The following is a 17,270-nucleotide window of genomic DNA, read 5'->3' on the forward strand; positions in this document are numbered from 1 at the left end:
GCATTGGCCACTTCTCACCACAGCAGGTCAAATGAGGTTGGGAAGCTGAAAAACTAGATTAAGCAATTGGAGCATAATATCCTTGGGGTGGGAGAGGAAGGCAGGAAGACACCATCACTATTTGAGTCATCCTGGGATTGCTGATCAGGCTGGGAAAGGAAGCTGCAACATTGCCTTCTGTAAGAGGAATATATAAGTTTTGAGAATATTTAATTTAAAAAATAGAAACTACAATAACACAAAGAAATACTTTCCCCCTTAATTTCTTTGATGTCCTCTTCCAGCTATAGAAGTTCTTAAACACCATTTTTTCAAGTCCAGGAAGAGATGCAAACATGGGGGACAGATTTCCTCTAACAGGAGGGCTCAGGGCAAGTCCAAGAGGATGGGAAAATCCTCACAATGATTTACAGACAGGCAAACTAAAGAATTTTAAAAAATCAAAGTTGAGTATCTGGTTGATAAAATTAACTGAAAATTACATTATATTCCCTATGAATAAAGCTATCATTTACTCAGTGAAGTGGGGAAGCCACTCAGCAGATATTAATCATTGTTCACCTACCCAGATTAGTGGAATTCACTCACACCTTAATCTGCAGTTGTACCTCAGCAGTATCAATTCACTGTACAGCAGAAACAAATGCATCTGAGGTGCCAGCTTAGGCAACACAAGCAGCTCTGGGGCTCAGCAGGACAGAGCCAGCACACTTCTATTCCCTGCCTGCTTGAGCAACCCAAACCCAAAAGAAAGCAGCCATAAAACATTAGCCCAGACACCATCCACAAGAGATATCTTTGGGTGGTTCTAGACAGATACCTGAAAGTAAAGACATGACTTTTAATGTTTTAAAATAATTTAAAAGCCAGAGAGTGAGAGTTTAATTTGGTCCAGTTGAGGATCTTGTCCTGTATAAACCAGAGTAGAGTTTGGAACTGCCACTGATGAAGTGGAAAGAAGAAGTGACAAAGCAAAAAGCAGTGCTTTGCAAGCTCTCAGGTGAGATGGCTTTGCTGTCACCAAGAATCAGGTGTCTTGGGATTTTTTTTTTTAAATTGAATGTTTTTTCCTCTTTCCATTTTGGTGTTCTGACAGCAAACCTCAATGCACCAGCATGAAGAAAAGTTTGTATCCTATGACCACTTCACTCCTATATTTCTGATGTCCAGAGCCATGCACTGTAGAATAGGCATAGCAACATGGATAGAAACTGCATGGATGTATGAAAGAAAACTGCCTGGTGATAAAAGCCGGTTTCTGTGTCAAATGTCCCAAGGCAGACTCCCCAGCAAAGTAGATGCTGCACCTGGGCCTGCAGGGCCCTGCTGTGTTGGACCGTAGCAATGGGAATGATTGGCCTCTGGGGGATGAAACTCTGTGACTCTGGGAAGGGTCAGGTCCCTGGTTTGCACTGCCATCTGATCATCCATTAGAAAGCAGAGTGGATGCTCTAATTCCCATGTCTTCCAGGGCTGTGTCTCTGTGTGGGGTGTCCCAGCAGGGCAGAGGAGGTAACCTTATCTACAGCAGTTTCAATCAAACTAACCTGGGGAACAATGGCAGTGAAGGCAGACAGATATTCCAGACATAACAGCAGTGTCCTCATGACAGATATCCCAGCCCTAACAGCAGCGTCCAGGCTCCATCTAGCAACACAAAGCCACTCCTTACAAGAGCTGCTGCTGCCCACCTTACCCAACCCTAAACAAGCACACCACAGCCATGCTGCTGCTCCAGATTCTCTTTCTGCCTGTGTAACTGGGGTTTAACTGGTGTGTCTCAAGTTAAAAGCCCAGCTGTGGGGAGTCCTTCTGCATTCAAATGGGGAAGAAGATATGGGACACTGACTTGGTCCCTCTAAAACCTGAGTGATTCCTGCAGATCCTGGTCTAGGAGGCAGCATACAAAGCTAACATAGGGAAAGCCTCTGATGGGTCAGAAGCTTGCTTTAGAAAGCAGCTGCTATCACCCCACTTTTCATGCTGTTTCCATACTGTGGGCCAGCAAACTGCTCTTCTTTCCAAACAAGCTGAATGGGACTGCATTCAGCTGGTTGGAGATGTTCACAGGACCAAGAGACAATGGTCCAAAGCCACCCTCACAGGAGGGACATGGCAAGGGCACCAAACCCTCAGCTCCTCAGCCTGTTTACTGTGCAGAATCCAGCTGCTGATGTACAGCCATGCCTGTCAGCTGCTCTACCAAGACACCCAGATTTGGTGAGACCCAGCCAGAGCCCAAGTGACTGGCAACACCATGCCACATTCAAATCACAAAGGAAGCAACTTCAGCTGCCATTCCCCAAATGAGAAGCTCCTCCAGATTCCACGGGAACTCTGTGGCAATGCCCAGGAAATGAAGAGGATTTAATAACAAGACCACTCTCCTTCAGGATATTGCTTAACTTGCATTCCTGCCTTGGGGCTTGGTTATAACCATCTGCTGCTCTTTCTGCAGAATCATTAAGCCTTTTCCTCCAAAAGGAACACTCTGCTATAACACAACACTGCACGTTTTTGACCCTGTTACTGTCTAATTCAGCTGACTTTCCCCTTTCATCCATTTTGGTAGTCTCCTAACCATGTTCCATCACCCACCTACCTTTCTGTTCCTCTGCTGTTCTTTTGGTGGTTTTTTGGTTGTTTTGTTTGGTTTTTTTTTCCTTTTTTTCTTTTTTTTTGGAATCACAAGCTTGCTGTGCTTGTTTGCATGCAGCAGAAACAAGTTCTTCTACACTGAAAGCATCTTCAGTGAAAACACCAGTAAGATTGTCTGCTTTCCTGAGTGTACTGAGTGCTACTATTATATTAATGTAAATCAACTAACCTGCACCAGGAAAAACTTCAGCCAAGGCACTTTAGCTTTGATGTAAGTTTTGTTACAAAACCCAGGATATATCAGTCCAAGGAAATTTTAGCTCTACGGCTTAAAGATTCACAAAGAGGGAAAAGGGCTTTCAGGACATTCCTTGCTCCAATTTCTTCCCATTCCAAGGAACTTGGAATTTCCAAGAAGACATTTGAAGTCACTTCTCTTTTTGAAGCTAAATGCTGTATGGCAGAGCTAGGATTGGCCTGTCAGTAATACACCTGGATTTGGAAGAGCATGTGTCCAGAAGGCAGTGAATTAGGTAGCAGCGTGGCTAATCTGTCTAGGAGGGGAATTGCACTTCACTTACCATTTGAAGGACACCAAAATATGACATCAGATATCCAGACTCCACTGCTTCCAAGCCAAAGAAATCCATAGAGATGATGGAAAACATAATCATGAACAAACCTGGAAGGAGGGTTAATGCAAAGAATACATCAATACACATGTAACAGCCCCAAACCCTGCTCCCAGTCACCACCAGTCCAAGTCAGTAACTCTCCCTGGGTTTGCCAGCACTGGGTATAAACATGAGTAGAACCCCATTCAAAGTCATTGTAGTAATTTAATCTTTAAATGTTAAATTTTTTATCCCCCTTACTTTCATCTTTAAGTAATGTGACTATGTAGGCTGTAGTTTCAGCTGTTAATTATAAACTGGTAAATATTTGTATCACTGAAGCCAGGCTAACCATTAAGACAGCAAGAAAACATTTGTTCAGACAAGACTGTAACCATAAAAATAATCTGATTGGATTCCTCACCTCTCTTGCCTGACTTCAGATATTCACTGTGGGGAGTAGCCCAGTGACATCAGCCAAAATGCAGTGGTTTCACTGCACACCTCAGCAACGATGTCTGGGGCACGTGAAAAATCTCTTGTGTGGACTGATAGCGATGTCAACACAAGCAGTCAGGAAAGTATGGACAGAAAGGGCACAGACCAGGTCTGCTTTTCAATGGAGGCAATTTCTGGAAAGTGTAACAGAGAGCCTCCACTCAATCTCAAATGAAAATACAATAGTGTGCGTTTCCCCACTGCCAAACATACACAAATACAGGCGTGCTTGCACATGCTCCCATCCTACAGAGAGAGCCATCAAATTAAAAATCTTATGTCAAAACACTGTACTTGCACACTGTGGTGTGGGGTAAGAGTCTGCTGCTTCTCCTAGTGTCTTGCACCTGAGATGGACCAAGACTGTATGAAACTGGGGCTCTCTGCATGTGAAGAACCCCACGATGTGCCTGTCAGAGATCACTGATCCTTCTGGGAGAGAAGAGACCAGATGACTTTTAGCAATCCTGCCTTTCCTTGTAAGATCCTCTGATTTATGAAGACTGGGTAAAAAGGGAGCGGTGTTCCTCTCCTTCCTGAAAAAACAGAATCCAGGAAGCAATATGTGAGGAATGAGAAGACAGCTGATGGCCTTGGCAAAGTGACATGGCATGGGGAGGATTTGCCAGCTTTTCCTGGAAGAATGAAGAGAGTGATTTCCAGGTTGCTGGTTCAAACACTGTGGAGGACTCACTTCTTAATTAACAACTCCACTGCATCCAGCAGCTCAACCCCAGCACTAGCAGTGCAGCACCTGCAGCAGCCAGGACCTCCCTCCAGGCACCCAAAGCCTTTGCCTGGAGGCAGCACTGCCCTCCCACCCCAGGATCTGCCAAAAAAGCTTCCTGAACCCCACTTGAGACACGTCCTCCCCTTTAACAGGAGTAGCTGCAGCCCAGCTGGCTCCATGGAGTTGGGAGAGTGGGATGGGGGCAGGAAGGGTGTCCTGCTCTTCTGCTCTCCAGCAATGTGGAGAAGGTGCCTGGGAGCTGGGGCTCACAAAGATCTATGGCTTTGCCACACCCCTCCACAGACAGCACCCCGTTGTTATCCAGTTACTTTGAAATCCCTCTCAGCTCAAGCCAGTTTAAGGTAACATGCAAATCCCAGTATTTACTCACAGCACCTAAATCAGGCAACAGGGTTGCACATGTTTATAAAAGGCACACGTGAAGAAATGAAAGAAAAACCACACTTGGTTTCACTTGTAGGAAGATGAGATTGAAGCTGGTGCTCGCCCTTCATCCAGCACCCCACTGCAGGTACCACCTAGGAGGGGCTCAGCCTTCCTACATACCTGATGCTTCTTCCTGGTTCCAGCTTCTACAGCTCCTCTCCCCTTTGAAGTCCCTCATCAAGTTAAGACAGATTTGGATCTTTCTTCTCCAAACAAGCTGGTTTCTTTTGGAGCAGGGGAATAGGCTGTGCTCTTTAATTAGAATTATACATTGCACAGCTCCCCTGGAGATGCAATGCTCTCATTTTCAAACGGGTGTCACCCCTGTGCCTGCATGGTCCCTTAATGCTGCCTGGAGGAGGGAGACACCCTTGCCCCACTTCTCTCAGCAGCTAAGGTGGTCTCTGCCACTGGTAACACATTTCTTGATGAAACCCACAAGGCGAGCCTCAGATTGAACTGAAAAAAAGATGTTTGTGCTCATTGGAACAAGCATTTCTTACAAAGATAGCAGCAGGTTCCCAGCTGGGTAGGCTGCAGGTCAGCTGAGTGCAGCCACATAAAAAATGGTAAGCCTCAGTCCACGCTGACAGGTTTTTCAATGTGAAAAAAAATGGAAAATGGCATAAAATATCCTCAGAAACCTCGCCTTTTTTGAGGATCTCTAAGAAGAGGGTGAACTCCTTAGAAAAGCTGGCATCAGTGGGATGAGTAACAAGGGTTATGCAGCAGAAAGCTGGGAAATGATTTGCGAGATGCAGTAATGATGACAAAAAGCACCAAGGAAAATCAAGAGTGCAAACCCTATTAAAAAAAAAAAAAAAAAGAAGAAAAAAGAAAAAAAAATAGAAAAAAAAAAGATGTGACATGTCTGAAAGCAGCCCGTGGTTTTGGAGGGCCAGTTTAGCAATCCCTGCTGCAAGACGGTATGAGAAGGCAAACACAGCCTCTGGGAGATCATCACAGCCCTCCTGCACTGGACTGGAAATGTGATGGGATGCAGAGCCCTAAGGCTCACTGCAAAACGCTGCTCCACATGTGAAAGAAAACCCCTTTAAAAATGGCGTGCAGGTGCTAAAGCAATCATGCTGAAACCAGATTTTCCAAAGGGATTAGGCAGCTAGAGATTCATACAAGCAGCTATTTATCAGTATTTTCAAGGCCCTGGTGATTTCTTGTCAATGAGAGTTAAGTTTGATATTTTTATCCTCTTGTTTTCCTTTCTGTCTGGGGAGGTTCTTTTGGTCTCAAACAAGCTAATTTTAGACAACAATGAGATCCATAGGGAACAAAAGATTTTCTTTGCCGTATATCACAAACTTGTTTACAAAGTAAATAGAGAACGGTCTGTAATTTGAGCAATCTAATTAATTACACGATTGCAGCCTGGAGATAAAAGGTAAATGAGCACATGAGGAGCTCGGCCTCCAGCTATGAGCTGCAGAGAATTAGTGATGGCCAGGTCCCCTTTCAGCTGCCATCACCTGGTCAGTGACCTGAAGTGAAGAGAGACCTGCAAAGACAAGTCACTGGGATTTTAATCACTCCTCACTGTAGTGCAAGTGCTACGGCAAGAATGCCTGGAGTGAACCTTCTCCCACCCTTACCGAAATACTCCCAGGCACTCACTGACAGACTGCTAGCCTGCCTGAAATCCCAGCTTCACCGTCTCCATCCTCTTTGCCTAGAAATCGCCTCGCAGTTTTGGGCAGGGGATGTTTATTTTGGTTCAGTGAGCGTTTTTGCTTTGCACGGGGAAAGAAGAATGGATTCTGTAACGGGCAGGAATTTGCATTTCGGCAGGAATGTCTAAAGCTAAGTACATTTTGCCTGGCCTTTGGAAAAAGAGAGCACACAGGAAATTACTGTGGAAAGCTCACATGGATGCAGTCTCAGGCATTTTTAACAGAGAAATTAATGCTACTTTAAGATGAGAAATGAGTCAGAATCAGCTAAGAAAACCCTCTTAAAACATCTGTCTCATTCTGTGAAATGCCGTCATTTTATTCACTTTTTAGAGTACAGTTTTAGAAGTTTATTATCTTAAGAACCAAAAAATCGCACTGTTAGGTCAAGCCAGCTGTGGTTTGAGTCTGTATCCTGTCTCCAGTGACAGGGGTAGGACGAATTGGCATTACTGATCTCAGCCAGTGCCAGCTACACACAACAAGGAAAAAAAAATCAGAAATACTTAAGTTCCCTACATGTTATTGTACAACTCCAGTTGGACTCATTCCCCCAGAGGTATAGCAAGGAATAACAGATGAACCTGACCAAGCCCAGAAATGCCATCTCCTTCTGATTCAGCCACACTCCATAGCCAAATTTACTTTCATTTGTAAACTGAATTTATAGTTTACAAATTAGCATTTAATTTTTAAATCATGGTTCACGTTCTTTAAACTTCAAGGGCTTCTCCGGACAAAAATGAATTGGGAAAAGATGCAAAGAGTAAAAGCTAGGGTGCCTTAAGTCCCCTCTTAGGATCCCTGTTTGGAAGGGAAGTGCCTTAGTTTGTTCAGATGCATGATTCACATGTTATGATGTGCACAAAACTCAGTTATTGAAGTCATCATCAAGAGAAACTGCACTTTTTGGGTTGACTGGGAAAAGAGCTGTGAAGGCTTTGTGTGTGGAAGGGGATAGAACATCATCCTGTCCTTACACATCACTGACAAGGATGCAGCTTGTCTCTAGTCAAGTGTGTGGGGAAATAGTTAGAGGGTAGGCAAAACTGATGATTATTAAATTATGGCCAGGGATACATAGTCAGGCAAATAAGGAGATATGAACCATGCCCAGACAGCAACTGACCCAGAGGAAGAAGAGAAACAGTTGGATTTGGAAAAGGTTTGAGGTATCAGCGAGTTCCTACCATGACACAAGAAAAGCCCCAGCAGGATATATAAGGAAGAGAAGAACAAGTGCCCTCATCAATGTGCAAGTGAAGAAGCATGCTCTGGGTCTCCTGTGTGCAGCCCAACCCTCTCATCCATCAGTAATTTTTAATTGTTGGGAAAAAGGTTAGGATACACACACACCTTAAAATCGCTAAGTAAAATCAAGAAGGAGCTTACTTTTTCTGGCTAACAACAAACAATTGTCTTCTGCTCTGAAGAGCTTACAGCTCAAAGAGAAATGACAGACAAGGAAAAAACATTTGCAGTGAGGGGGATGGAGAGATTAAGTGAATTGCCAAAACTCCCAGATGTATCTTATGACAAGTAGTGTGTTGGACATTAAGTCCCAGGGTTTTGACCCTGTGGAGCTGAGACTACCTGAAAGCATCCAATATCAAATTAGGAGGTGAATCCTCACTGTTTTGTGATCAAAAGCAATGTGCTTTCAGTAATTTGAGACAAGCCTTGTCTACAGATGTCATCCTATTTGAAATACATCAGCAATCACGGAAAATGGGTGAGATTTACCTATGGGAAGTCCAGCAAAGACCTTGACTATGAAAACTTCCATTACTCCCGGGAACTTCATCAGGCGCAGGATTTCTGTGATGCTAAACAAGCTGCCAGACCGTGATGTGCCTGCAGAAGATGACATAGGGATTAATACTCTGTTTATACAGGTTAAGGGTAGAAAGCAGGAAGCTCTGAGACTGCTCGGGTTCGCCACCCAAACCCCACATCTCTGCTGTACCAGCTTTGTGCCGATGGCAGGAGGTTGGGAGCTGGTGCCAGGTCTGCATGTGGAGGAACCCTCTGGGAGAGTGGGGTTTCCTCCCCTGCCAGACCAAACTCACCCCCAGAAAGGACTCCACAATCCCCTTTTCTGACACACAAGTCTGGGCTAAAAGACTGCAATTCTGCATGGCACAGTGATCAATGTATTTGGAATAATACTCTTCTGCTAGCACAGCTTAGACACTGAAATGTCAGCATCTCAGGGTTGGGACCATTTTGCCCTTTAATGCAACTCCAAGATACTTCAGCAGTTCTTGCAGCATATCAATCCCCTGTCCCTTTTCATGTACTTTTATCAGAAATACAAAATACTCACTGTGCTCTGTCATGTGATGGTCTGACTTTGGTTTAGTCTGCGAAGGGATCCAAACCATTGCTATCAGGGTGTTGATGAGACTTCCCACCAGCCCAACATAGGTAGGAACATAAATGCTGCAAACAGAAAAAATAGTGGTAACTGGATAAATACCATAAACAAGATAATTATGCCTCCATCCTGCAAAGGCTTGGGCATTTGGATGAGGAACAATTCCTCTTCAAGTCGCAGTACATGAGGCATTAGAAGAACTCACACCCTTTCACGGAGGGTTTTAGATATGATCACAGTTTGAAATTTCATTAAAAGATGGCTATTGCCACCAAGATAGTTTATAATTTTATTAATAATAGAGTATAAGACAATGCTTTTAAATCTCCAAGTGTCAGGGGAAAAGAGCTTTTCTTGGTTTAATGAAGGTTAGAAATCTTCCCAAAGAAATCACAGCATCTGCTTGTTAGAATCCATCTAATCCCTGTCTAATCCCCAGTTTCATTCATCTGAGTATCTTCTCACTCCTTGAAATTTCTGACTGAAATAAAATGAATTAAGGAAAGTACTCAAGATGATTAAGGATGGTAGAATACAGCCTACAAGCAGAACTAAACCCACAAGAGAGATGATACCATTTGAAAAGAAGGCATGAAAAATAAAAACACAATTGCAAAACCTCCTGAGAAGGCAAACAGCATTTTGACTTATGCACTTACTTTTCTCCAAAAGTGCCCCAAACCAAACCAATATCAACTATCAACTACCAAACCAACTTCAACTATCCCTCAGAGCTCCAAACATTGAATCTTTAGCAGAAGTAGGGCCACATCCTTGGATGTAGGCACAGTGAATAGCAATTATTAACTATAGTTGTACAACGATAAAAAGGAACAATTACAATTTATCTAAAAAACACAAACATGGAAAAGTCAACAGAGCCAGTAATTAGTCCTCAATTATCACTGTTCTCTTAAAAGAGAAGATTAGGAAATAACTCCTCCTAGTCTTTAAGGGTATGTTGGAAGTTTCCACACTCTAAAGGCCTTTAATTTTGACAAATACAGTAGAGCAAAATCCAGGGCTGCAAGACTGAAACTGAGGGAAGTCAAGCTGAAAACAAAGAGAGAAGCTTGTTTTAACAGTGAGACCAATTATCCACTAAACCAGCTCATTAAAAGTCTCCCCCATCATGACAACCCACTTAGTTGTAGGGTTTCCTAAAACATGTGCTTAAAACCAACCACGGGAAGCAGGTTTGGGCTGGAAATGCCCAGCAGAAACAACAAAAGCTGGCGTCATGTAAGGCACAAGATGAAGTGACCAGCATGGTGCCTTGGAGGCATCAAAATTTAAGCACTTTGGACTTCAGCAAAGTAACGCCTGGATTTCAGCAGGCCTTTGAATTTTTGCAGATCCATGCAGACTTGGAGGTGAGTGTGCCATCCCTGCATTCCCGGCAACCTGTGCTGCCAAAAATTATATGCAAAAGTGAGCTGTGAGCCCCCAGCTGATGCTCCCTGTGAGCCTGCTGATGAGAGACGGCTTATTGCCTGTTTTTTTACTGCTGATTTCCTTGTCAGGATATGGTGTATGTTTTTCATGGAAGAACCAGCAGCACCAATTGTAAAAGCCTCAAGTTTCCTCCATGCTAGACAAAGGTTCAGTCTGAATAATTTCTGGAGCATTATTTAAGTCACAGAGCAAGACAGCAAGGATTGAGATACAAACAAGCAAGAAAAGCATCAAAGAACAAATATAAATATATATATATATACACACATATTCCCTCTAATAGTAACAGCAAAAATTCCAGCTGAATATTTTAATTCTCATTAATTATTATTAAAAAAACAAAGCCAGATAATATCTTTCTGCAAAAGGACTTAGCACAGTAATTTAGACCTGCTGCCTTCTACCCATCAAGCTGCTTCACTAATTAACTCAGACCACAAAATTAGTCATTTACTGGATCATTATTTTCATTTTTAGTGCAGCAGATTACTACTTTCTAAATTAAAATTATATGCCAAGCAGTTCCCAAACTACTGAAATCAAATTTGTGACAAAATTTTTATCCAAGACATCCAGAATTTCTACTTTGCATGGCAACATAAAGTAAATTTACTAAGAAAATAAAAAGGACAAAATAACCAAAATAAGTATCTGCAACTGGCTAAATGTGTGTGGGTGGTTGGGGGGTTTTTTTAGTTTTTTGTTTTTGTGGGTTTTTGTTGGTGGTGGTGGATTTTTTTGGGGGGGGGGTGTTGTTTGTTTGTTTTTTTTTCTGGGGGTTTCTATATTTCAAGTTTTCATTCTGATATGTAAAAAACACATCTCAAAGTTTTTCATCAGCCAGAAAAACTTCCTTTCCAGTCCTACTTTTTCCTGAGGTTGTCCAGAATCCCACATACCAATGTAAATATGTTTTACTCTTCACATCCAAGAAGAATTACAGCAAGCAATGAGAGAAGGATCCCTCTGTAAAACAATAAGCAAACAATGCCCTTTGCTTACTTCACTGCAAGCATAGGACTGTTAATTCACTGCTGTGAAAGGAAGAGGAGAACTTTGACAATTTACATGTTTGAGAAAACTTGGGCTTGATAAAGTAAATTTGTGGAATTTCATATGGCTGGTTGCTGAAATCAGAGAAATCCAGTTAAATATGGAACTCAAAACTGTTTCCCAGACAAGCTTGAAGCATTCAAAGTCATCTAAACATCTTTTTTCCTAAGCTCATCTTTCTGTAAGTGCTCCATCTATTTCCACACATTAAGCACTGTCATTCCTTGATTTATGGAAAGGTGAGGAAGGTACACACTCCACTTAGCTGCTCTGCTATCTCATCCTTCAGCAGGGAAAGAGCTGAAATTTCACATAACTCACCTGTGTCCTGGAAACCACCTTTTGCATTTGTTTGTTGGCTCATTTAAGAGAGATGAAGTGAAACCAAGGGAGGTGGTAGGAATGCTTTGCTGGGTTAGTAGCACCTGCTGAACAAGAGCTGGCTCATGGTCACTTGTCTGTTTTTTATATTTTAAAATTGAAACATGAACTCCCATCTCTGCTGGTATCAACCAGAGTCCTTTTGCATTCAGTTCTGTGTGTCTGGCTTATCAGGAGGAAGCCTCACCAGGAAGAGATGCAGTGGCACTATTAAGATAAATGTAGTACATCAAGTAGGTTGTTCCCGTGGGGCCTTTTCCCATCCTCTTCCCCTTCCTGCTCTCCCTCTCATCCCTCCTGGCTGTCCACAAACCAGCCATGTGGAACCAGAGTGAGCCCTGCCAAACCCAGCAGCAGATTTCCTGAGCAGGGTGGAAGAACAAAGGCTGTGGGCAGGACTAATACAATTAAATTAAATGGAGCAAAAGAGCACAGCAGATTTGGCAGCTGAGCTCATTGCATGGCCTCTTCCAGCTTCTTGTTGATTAATGAGAGATTAGGGGCCTGTACTGTCCTGGGCTTTATGGTCAAAATAACTTGGGTAACTTTATCTGTGTACTTCAGCATGTTATTTATAATTCCTCTGCTTTTTAATCTGTTGAGAGAGCCCCTTCCTGACTTTTGTCAGCAGCCTCTTTGGTCTTCCCTGGGGACTTCTGCTAGCAAAGCTTCTTTCAGTTGTCACCTAATACTACAGCTGCCCACTATTCTTTTTGTTTTTTTCAGCCTTGCCATGAAGCAGAGGAATAAAGTGCATTTTCCTATCCTGCATGGGACTGATGTATCCCAAGCTCCTGCTGTCAGGAGGATGCAAAGATTTTGGCTGCAGGGAGCAAACACTTGAATCTAGGACTAGGAGGAACTAGGGTCAAGGAGGGCTAGTTTTTGCCAACATGACTAGCTGCAGCTTGTCCCAGCTTAAAACTTTCAGAGAAACAGGAAGAGAACATGAGCAGAGGGACCTGGAGGCCAGGAGCCCGTAACATCAGCCAAGCACTGCTTAACAACCTAACAAAAGCCTCTCCTTTCCACTTCCCTGAAGCCAACAGGTAAAATGTGGCAAATGCATTAAAAGCATCCTTTCAAAAAGTTTTAAAGGGATTCAAAAAGTGGGATGGCCACTTGCCTCAGGAACCGAGGTGTGGCCCAGTGCAAGGCTCACTTGGCAGCCTGTGGCCATGGAGAAGGGACAAGTGTCTGGAAGCTAGGATTACCTATCTGGAAACTCCATCCTCAGTGCTGGTGGGAAAGCAGAATTGATGACAAAACCATTTATAGTAATGTACTGGTAAACAGATTGACCCCTAGAAAATCCTAGGATCCAAAGCCAGCTGGAGGAGGGTTGCATTTCTTCCCATCTAACACTTAACCAGTCCCTGTATTCACTGCCAGGTAAATCCCAACCTTCACCACACCTCCCAAGGGCAGCAAAGTGAGGAGCTACTCCATGTTCCTTCACAACCTGTTCCCATCAGGGTCAATTAGCATGAGCCAAATGAATGCAATCGGAGTTCAGTTTCTAAATTAAGAACGACAGGAACACAGCAAGGGCTCCCAAAGGTTTCCCAACTCCTGTCACCTGCCCCTGAAGTCAGAGGTAGCACATGTGAAGGATCTGAGAAAACCTGGCAAACTTTAGAGCAAATGCAGCTCTTGGAAAGCAGGGCCTGGCCCAACAAGTATGCGTGGGTGTATATAGGTACATCCATATGTACAAATATGTGTGCAGAGCATTTCACAGTAGCTCTGAAGCAATGCTTTTAGCAAAACTTCCATGAAAAACTCAATCCCACAAAGGCATGTGCATCATGCAGACATCAGGCAGTGGACTAGGAGCAGGAGAGAGGCCACTGGCCAGGCATTCGCAGGCATATTTCCAGGCATGTTTTCAGCTCCCAGGCAGGGAGCCTGAGCAGAATCCCAGCTGGTACCTGCCAGCCACAGCTCCCAGGCAGTGCCAAGCAGGGATTGGGCACCAGAACCTCCTGCTTCCACCAAGGGCAGCTACAACAAACCAACAGAGGCCACAGTTTTGGGCTCCAGCCCAAATTCCAGTCCTTGCTCGGCTGCAATTCCCATCTTTGATGTCCTGTCTGAGAAGCCTGGGACAGACCGTGGAGGCAGGTACCTAGGGGCTGCTGCCAGCCAGGAGGCTTCATTCAGGCTGTGTGTGCCACGAGATGGTATCAGTGGCTTTTCTTCCCGTTAGCATTCCAGCCACAGAGCCCTGCTCTGCAGAGCCCAGGAGAAGAACACACGCGTGTAATTGCACAATTAAAGGCTGCGTCAATACAGCGATTCTTTCAAGGAGGAAGCAGCTCCCAATGATTCCCTGAGGATTAAAGGATCAATGTGTATTTCAGCAGTGAATGGGATTGTGTTTGTTTTCTTTCTCTTTTTCTTAATAAAGTCAAAGTTGAACATGGAGACAGCACAGATTGTTTTTTAGTGACTCACTCCTACTTCAAAACTGCGCTGCATAAAGCTGCATTCATAGCCGGCCCAGATTCCTTAAACAGCTCTGAGAGAACTCTCAAAATATTTCTTTGATTGCAGTCTGGCCACACTATCCCCTCATACCCTTAGAGGGGCAGATATGGGTGAGTAAAAGCTGGTAAGTGAAAAAGAAAGGCAAAACAAAAAACTGAGGTGAAAAAAAGAAAGTTCAGGTGGAATCATGACACCCAACCATGGGCTCTGGTAACCAGCTTTAGGTCTGTAAGAAAGTGAGCAGTAACCACTGTGTTCCTAATAACTTAGTGATACATAAGTTACTTATTGCGTAACTTATTGTAAATTAGTGATGGTTGTGTTCAAGGAACTTTGTTTTATCGCCTTGCTGAATGCATTTTTCTCTGACCCATTGTGGTCTGGTCTATATTGTTGAGATTCTGCCTAAATGCAGAAAAAAAACAAACAAAAAAACAAACCAAAAACAAAATCCCAAAAACCCAAGCATAAAATTTCACCAAGCCTTCTTAAAAAAGCAAACCCACAAAAGCCTCAACCAAAAAAAGACTTACTGAGCCTACAGAATTTTCCCACATTTCCTAGGATGTTCATGGCAATGTACAGAGCTAGTCCGGCTTCCACAGCCCAGGGCAAGCAACAGCACAATAACACATATAAACTCAGACAACACAATGCTCAGCAGGCTTCAAGGCAGCACTACCAGAGGAGGAGGACCACCCATCACATTATCCATGCCTTTGAGAGGAAAACAGAACACCCCCAAGTCTTCCTTTCTGCAGTTCCTACTCCTGTCCTCATGGAAAAAACACTGCACAGAGACATGGAGAAGTGTATTCCCCTGTCTCCTGACACAGAACACAAAACTTGAGTGGATAGCAACCCCTCCCATGCGTCAGCAGGAAAAGTGGGGAGTTCACCGTCCTGATGCAACTGGATTACCAGGTTGTCCTTTTTACCACATATGCTTTAGATGAGGAGCAGCAGAAGTTGGCTGCTTCTGCTTTGAGCAGAGCAGGAGGCTTTTTTTCACTATGGCGAGCTTGACATCATTGCAGGCAGTCCAAGGAGGGAGTGAGATTTCACACCCACACCCTCCAGAGAGCCCCTCACAGCGTGAGAATGAGTCAAACAAGTGCTCACTCAATTGCTTATTTCTAGTAGCAGCCACATCTGCAAAATTCATGTGGTGCAGAAAGGAAAAAATATGAAGAGGGGTCTGGGCAGCTTCCATGACCTGTTTCCATCAGAACTGGGTGAGGGAGGGATGCTGAACACTGGTGCATTAGCAGGGCAAAGAGCCAGGAGTGGAACCACAGGGGTACATCAGAGCTGCTATGTGCTGGGGACATCAGACATGGGACAGGGACAGGTCTTCACAGCCATTGGAGGCACCTGCGGATTTACTTCTCTTAAGGAGCATTCACTCCTGTGTGTGTCACTGACCCAGCACAAGGAGGGTTGCGGGTGGGTCTTGAAGAAAAGAACACTTTTAGGGCAATGCTAGGCACTGAATAAAAATAGTTGGAAGAGTATGGAAGAGCTTCTCCCATAGGGAAAATCCTCCTTTGGCAGAGCTCCCTAGGTAAAGAACGTTTTATATGAATGGATAAGGCTGGCTGTCCATCAGCAGCTCTGCTGCATGAAAGTGACGCATCCCCAGCCAGCGCCTGCTGCAGACAAAATCCCAGCAAAGAAAAGCAGCTGGAAGGAGCCAGCCCCTGCCCCAGCCCCGGCTCAGGCACGGCTGGAGGAGATCCCTGTGGCAGGCCGCTAATTCCCCGGCAGCTGGAGCAGCCTGGCCGAGCCAGCGCAGAGCTCTCCCGCGGAGCTCGCCTAATTGCCGGAACAGGGATATCAGTTACACTTCAATAAGATGTGGGCGGACCTGCATGCTTTGCCCATAATCTGCCGCTAATTTCGAGTATCATTTAGCCTCGTGTGCTTTTTTTCTGGTATGGCACCTTATTTCCAAGTACTGTGCTTTCCTAATTCAAAGCTTCACTGGTATGTGTGATTATTGGCTTTCCCTGCTGTACTGCATAAACAGTCCCACCGGCGTGTGGGTTCACTGAACACCTGCACATCTACATGAATTTATAACAAATGGGGGAATAAGCTGCGTTCCCCAAAAGATTTTAGTTATTTTAGGCATTGCTTGCCTCACACTTCTATGCAGCATCACCCTGTATGCCTAGAAATGAAGAAGTCTAGACAAGGACCAGGTATGAGTTGCACTCCCTGAACGGGGGCTTGCAATGCCTGGCTTTGATCCCAGCAGTGCTAATATTGGATGAGCTGGGACAGGTCGAGATAGGCATCAGAAAGTAGGTGTTGGTGGTCAGTGCTCACATCAGAGGCACCCCACTGGTGAGGCTGGGACATGTGCTCTTCAACCTATCTGTGAACGATCTAGTAAAGCAGTGAAGAAAATTTCCTTAGAATACACAGCTAAAGGAGTACTGGGGAAAAGAACAGCCAGTGGGGAATTGCATATGGCCCTCACAGAACTGAGGGATTGGGCAATAACAGCTGAAAAAGTCAACGCAGATTAGATTTAAAGTTAGATTAGATGCTTGCAGGCAAAACAGGTCTTAAATTCACATCTGAAATTATGCTTTCTGAACTGCTTATTTCTGGAGCAGGCAGTTAGGAAGTGACTGGTCGTTTCCACCACAAAACCCGGGAAGCACCAAGTGAAACTGCCAGAGACTAAAAGAGACTTTCAAAAGAAAGAGAAAGGCCTAATTCTTCTTGCAACACGTAGCTGGTCAACGGAGTTTGTTGCTACCATTGTTGTGGAAGCAAAACACAGGTACAGAAGAGATTAGATAAGTACTTAGAAGAATGATACACTGAAGGTTACTAAAGCATCACAAATCATATTCACTCATTCATGTCAGGAAATCCCCCTGAGCTGAATATAGTTGGAGGCTGGAAAAGTAATCAGAGAAGTATTATGC

General features: G+C 44.1%; 1 protein-coding gene across 5 annotated transcripts in view; it reads right to left on the minus strand.

Moving 5' to 3' along the window:
* SLC67A1 (solute carrier family 67 member 1) overlaps positions 1 to 17,270 on the minus strand; it is a 62,541-nt gene that overhangs the window by 14,926 nt on the left and 30,345 nt on the right. For all 5 annotated transcript variants that reach the window (XM_088166665.1, XM_088166662.1, XM_088166661.1 and 2 more), the window contains exons 6-8: positions 8,899 to 9,014; positions 8,316 to 8,426; positions 3,180 to 3,280 (exon numbers count right to left, since the gene is read on the minus strand). In XM_088166665.1, the coding sequence (XP_088022791.1) occupies positions 3,180 to 3,280; positions 8,316 to 8,426; positions 8,899 to 9,014 (328 nt within the window). The remainder of the gene's footprint in view (positions 1 to 3,179; positions 3,281 to 8,315; positions 8,427 to 8,898; positions 9,015 to 17,270) is intronic.

The sequence above is a fragment of the Sturnus vulgaris genome, chromosome 6 (assembly GCF_052056855.1).
Source record: "Sturnus vulgaris isolate bStuVul1 chromosome 6, bStuVul1.hap1, whole genome shotgun sequence".
Classification (NCBI taxonomy): Eukaryota; Metazoa; Chordata; class Aves; order Passeriformes; family Sturnidae; genus Sturnus; species Sturnus vulgaris.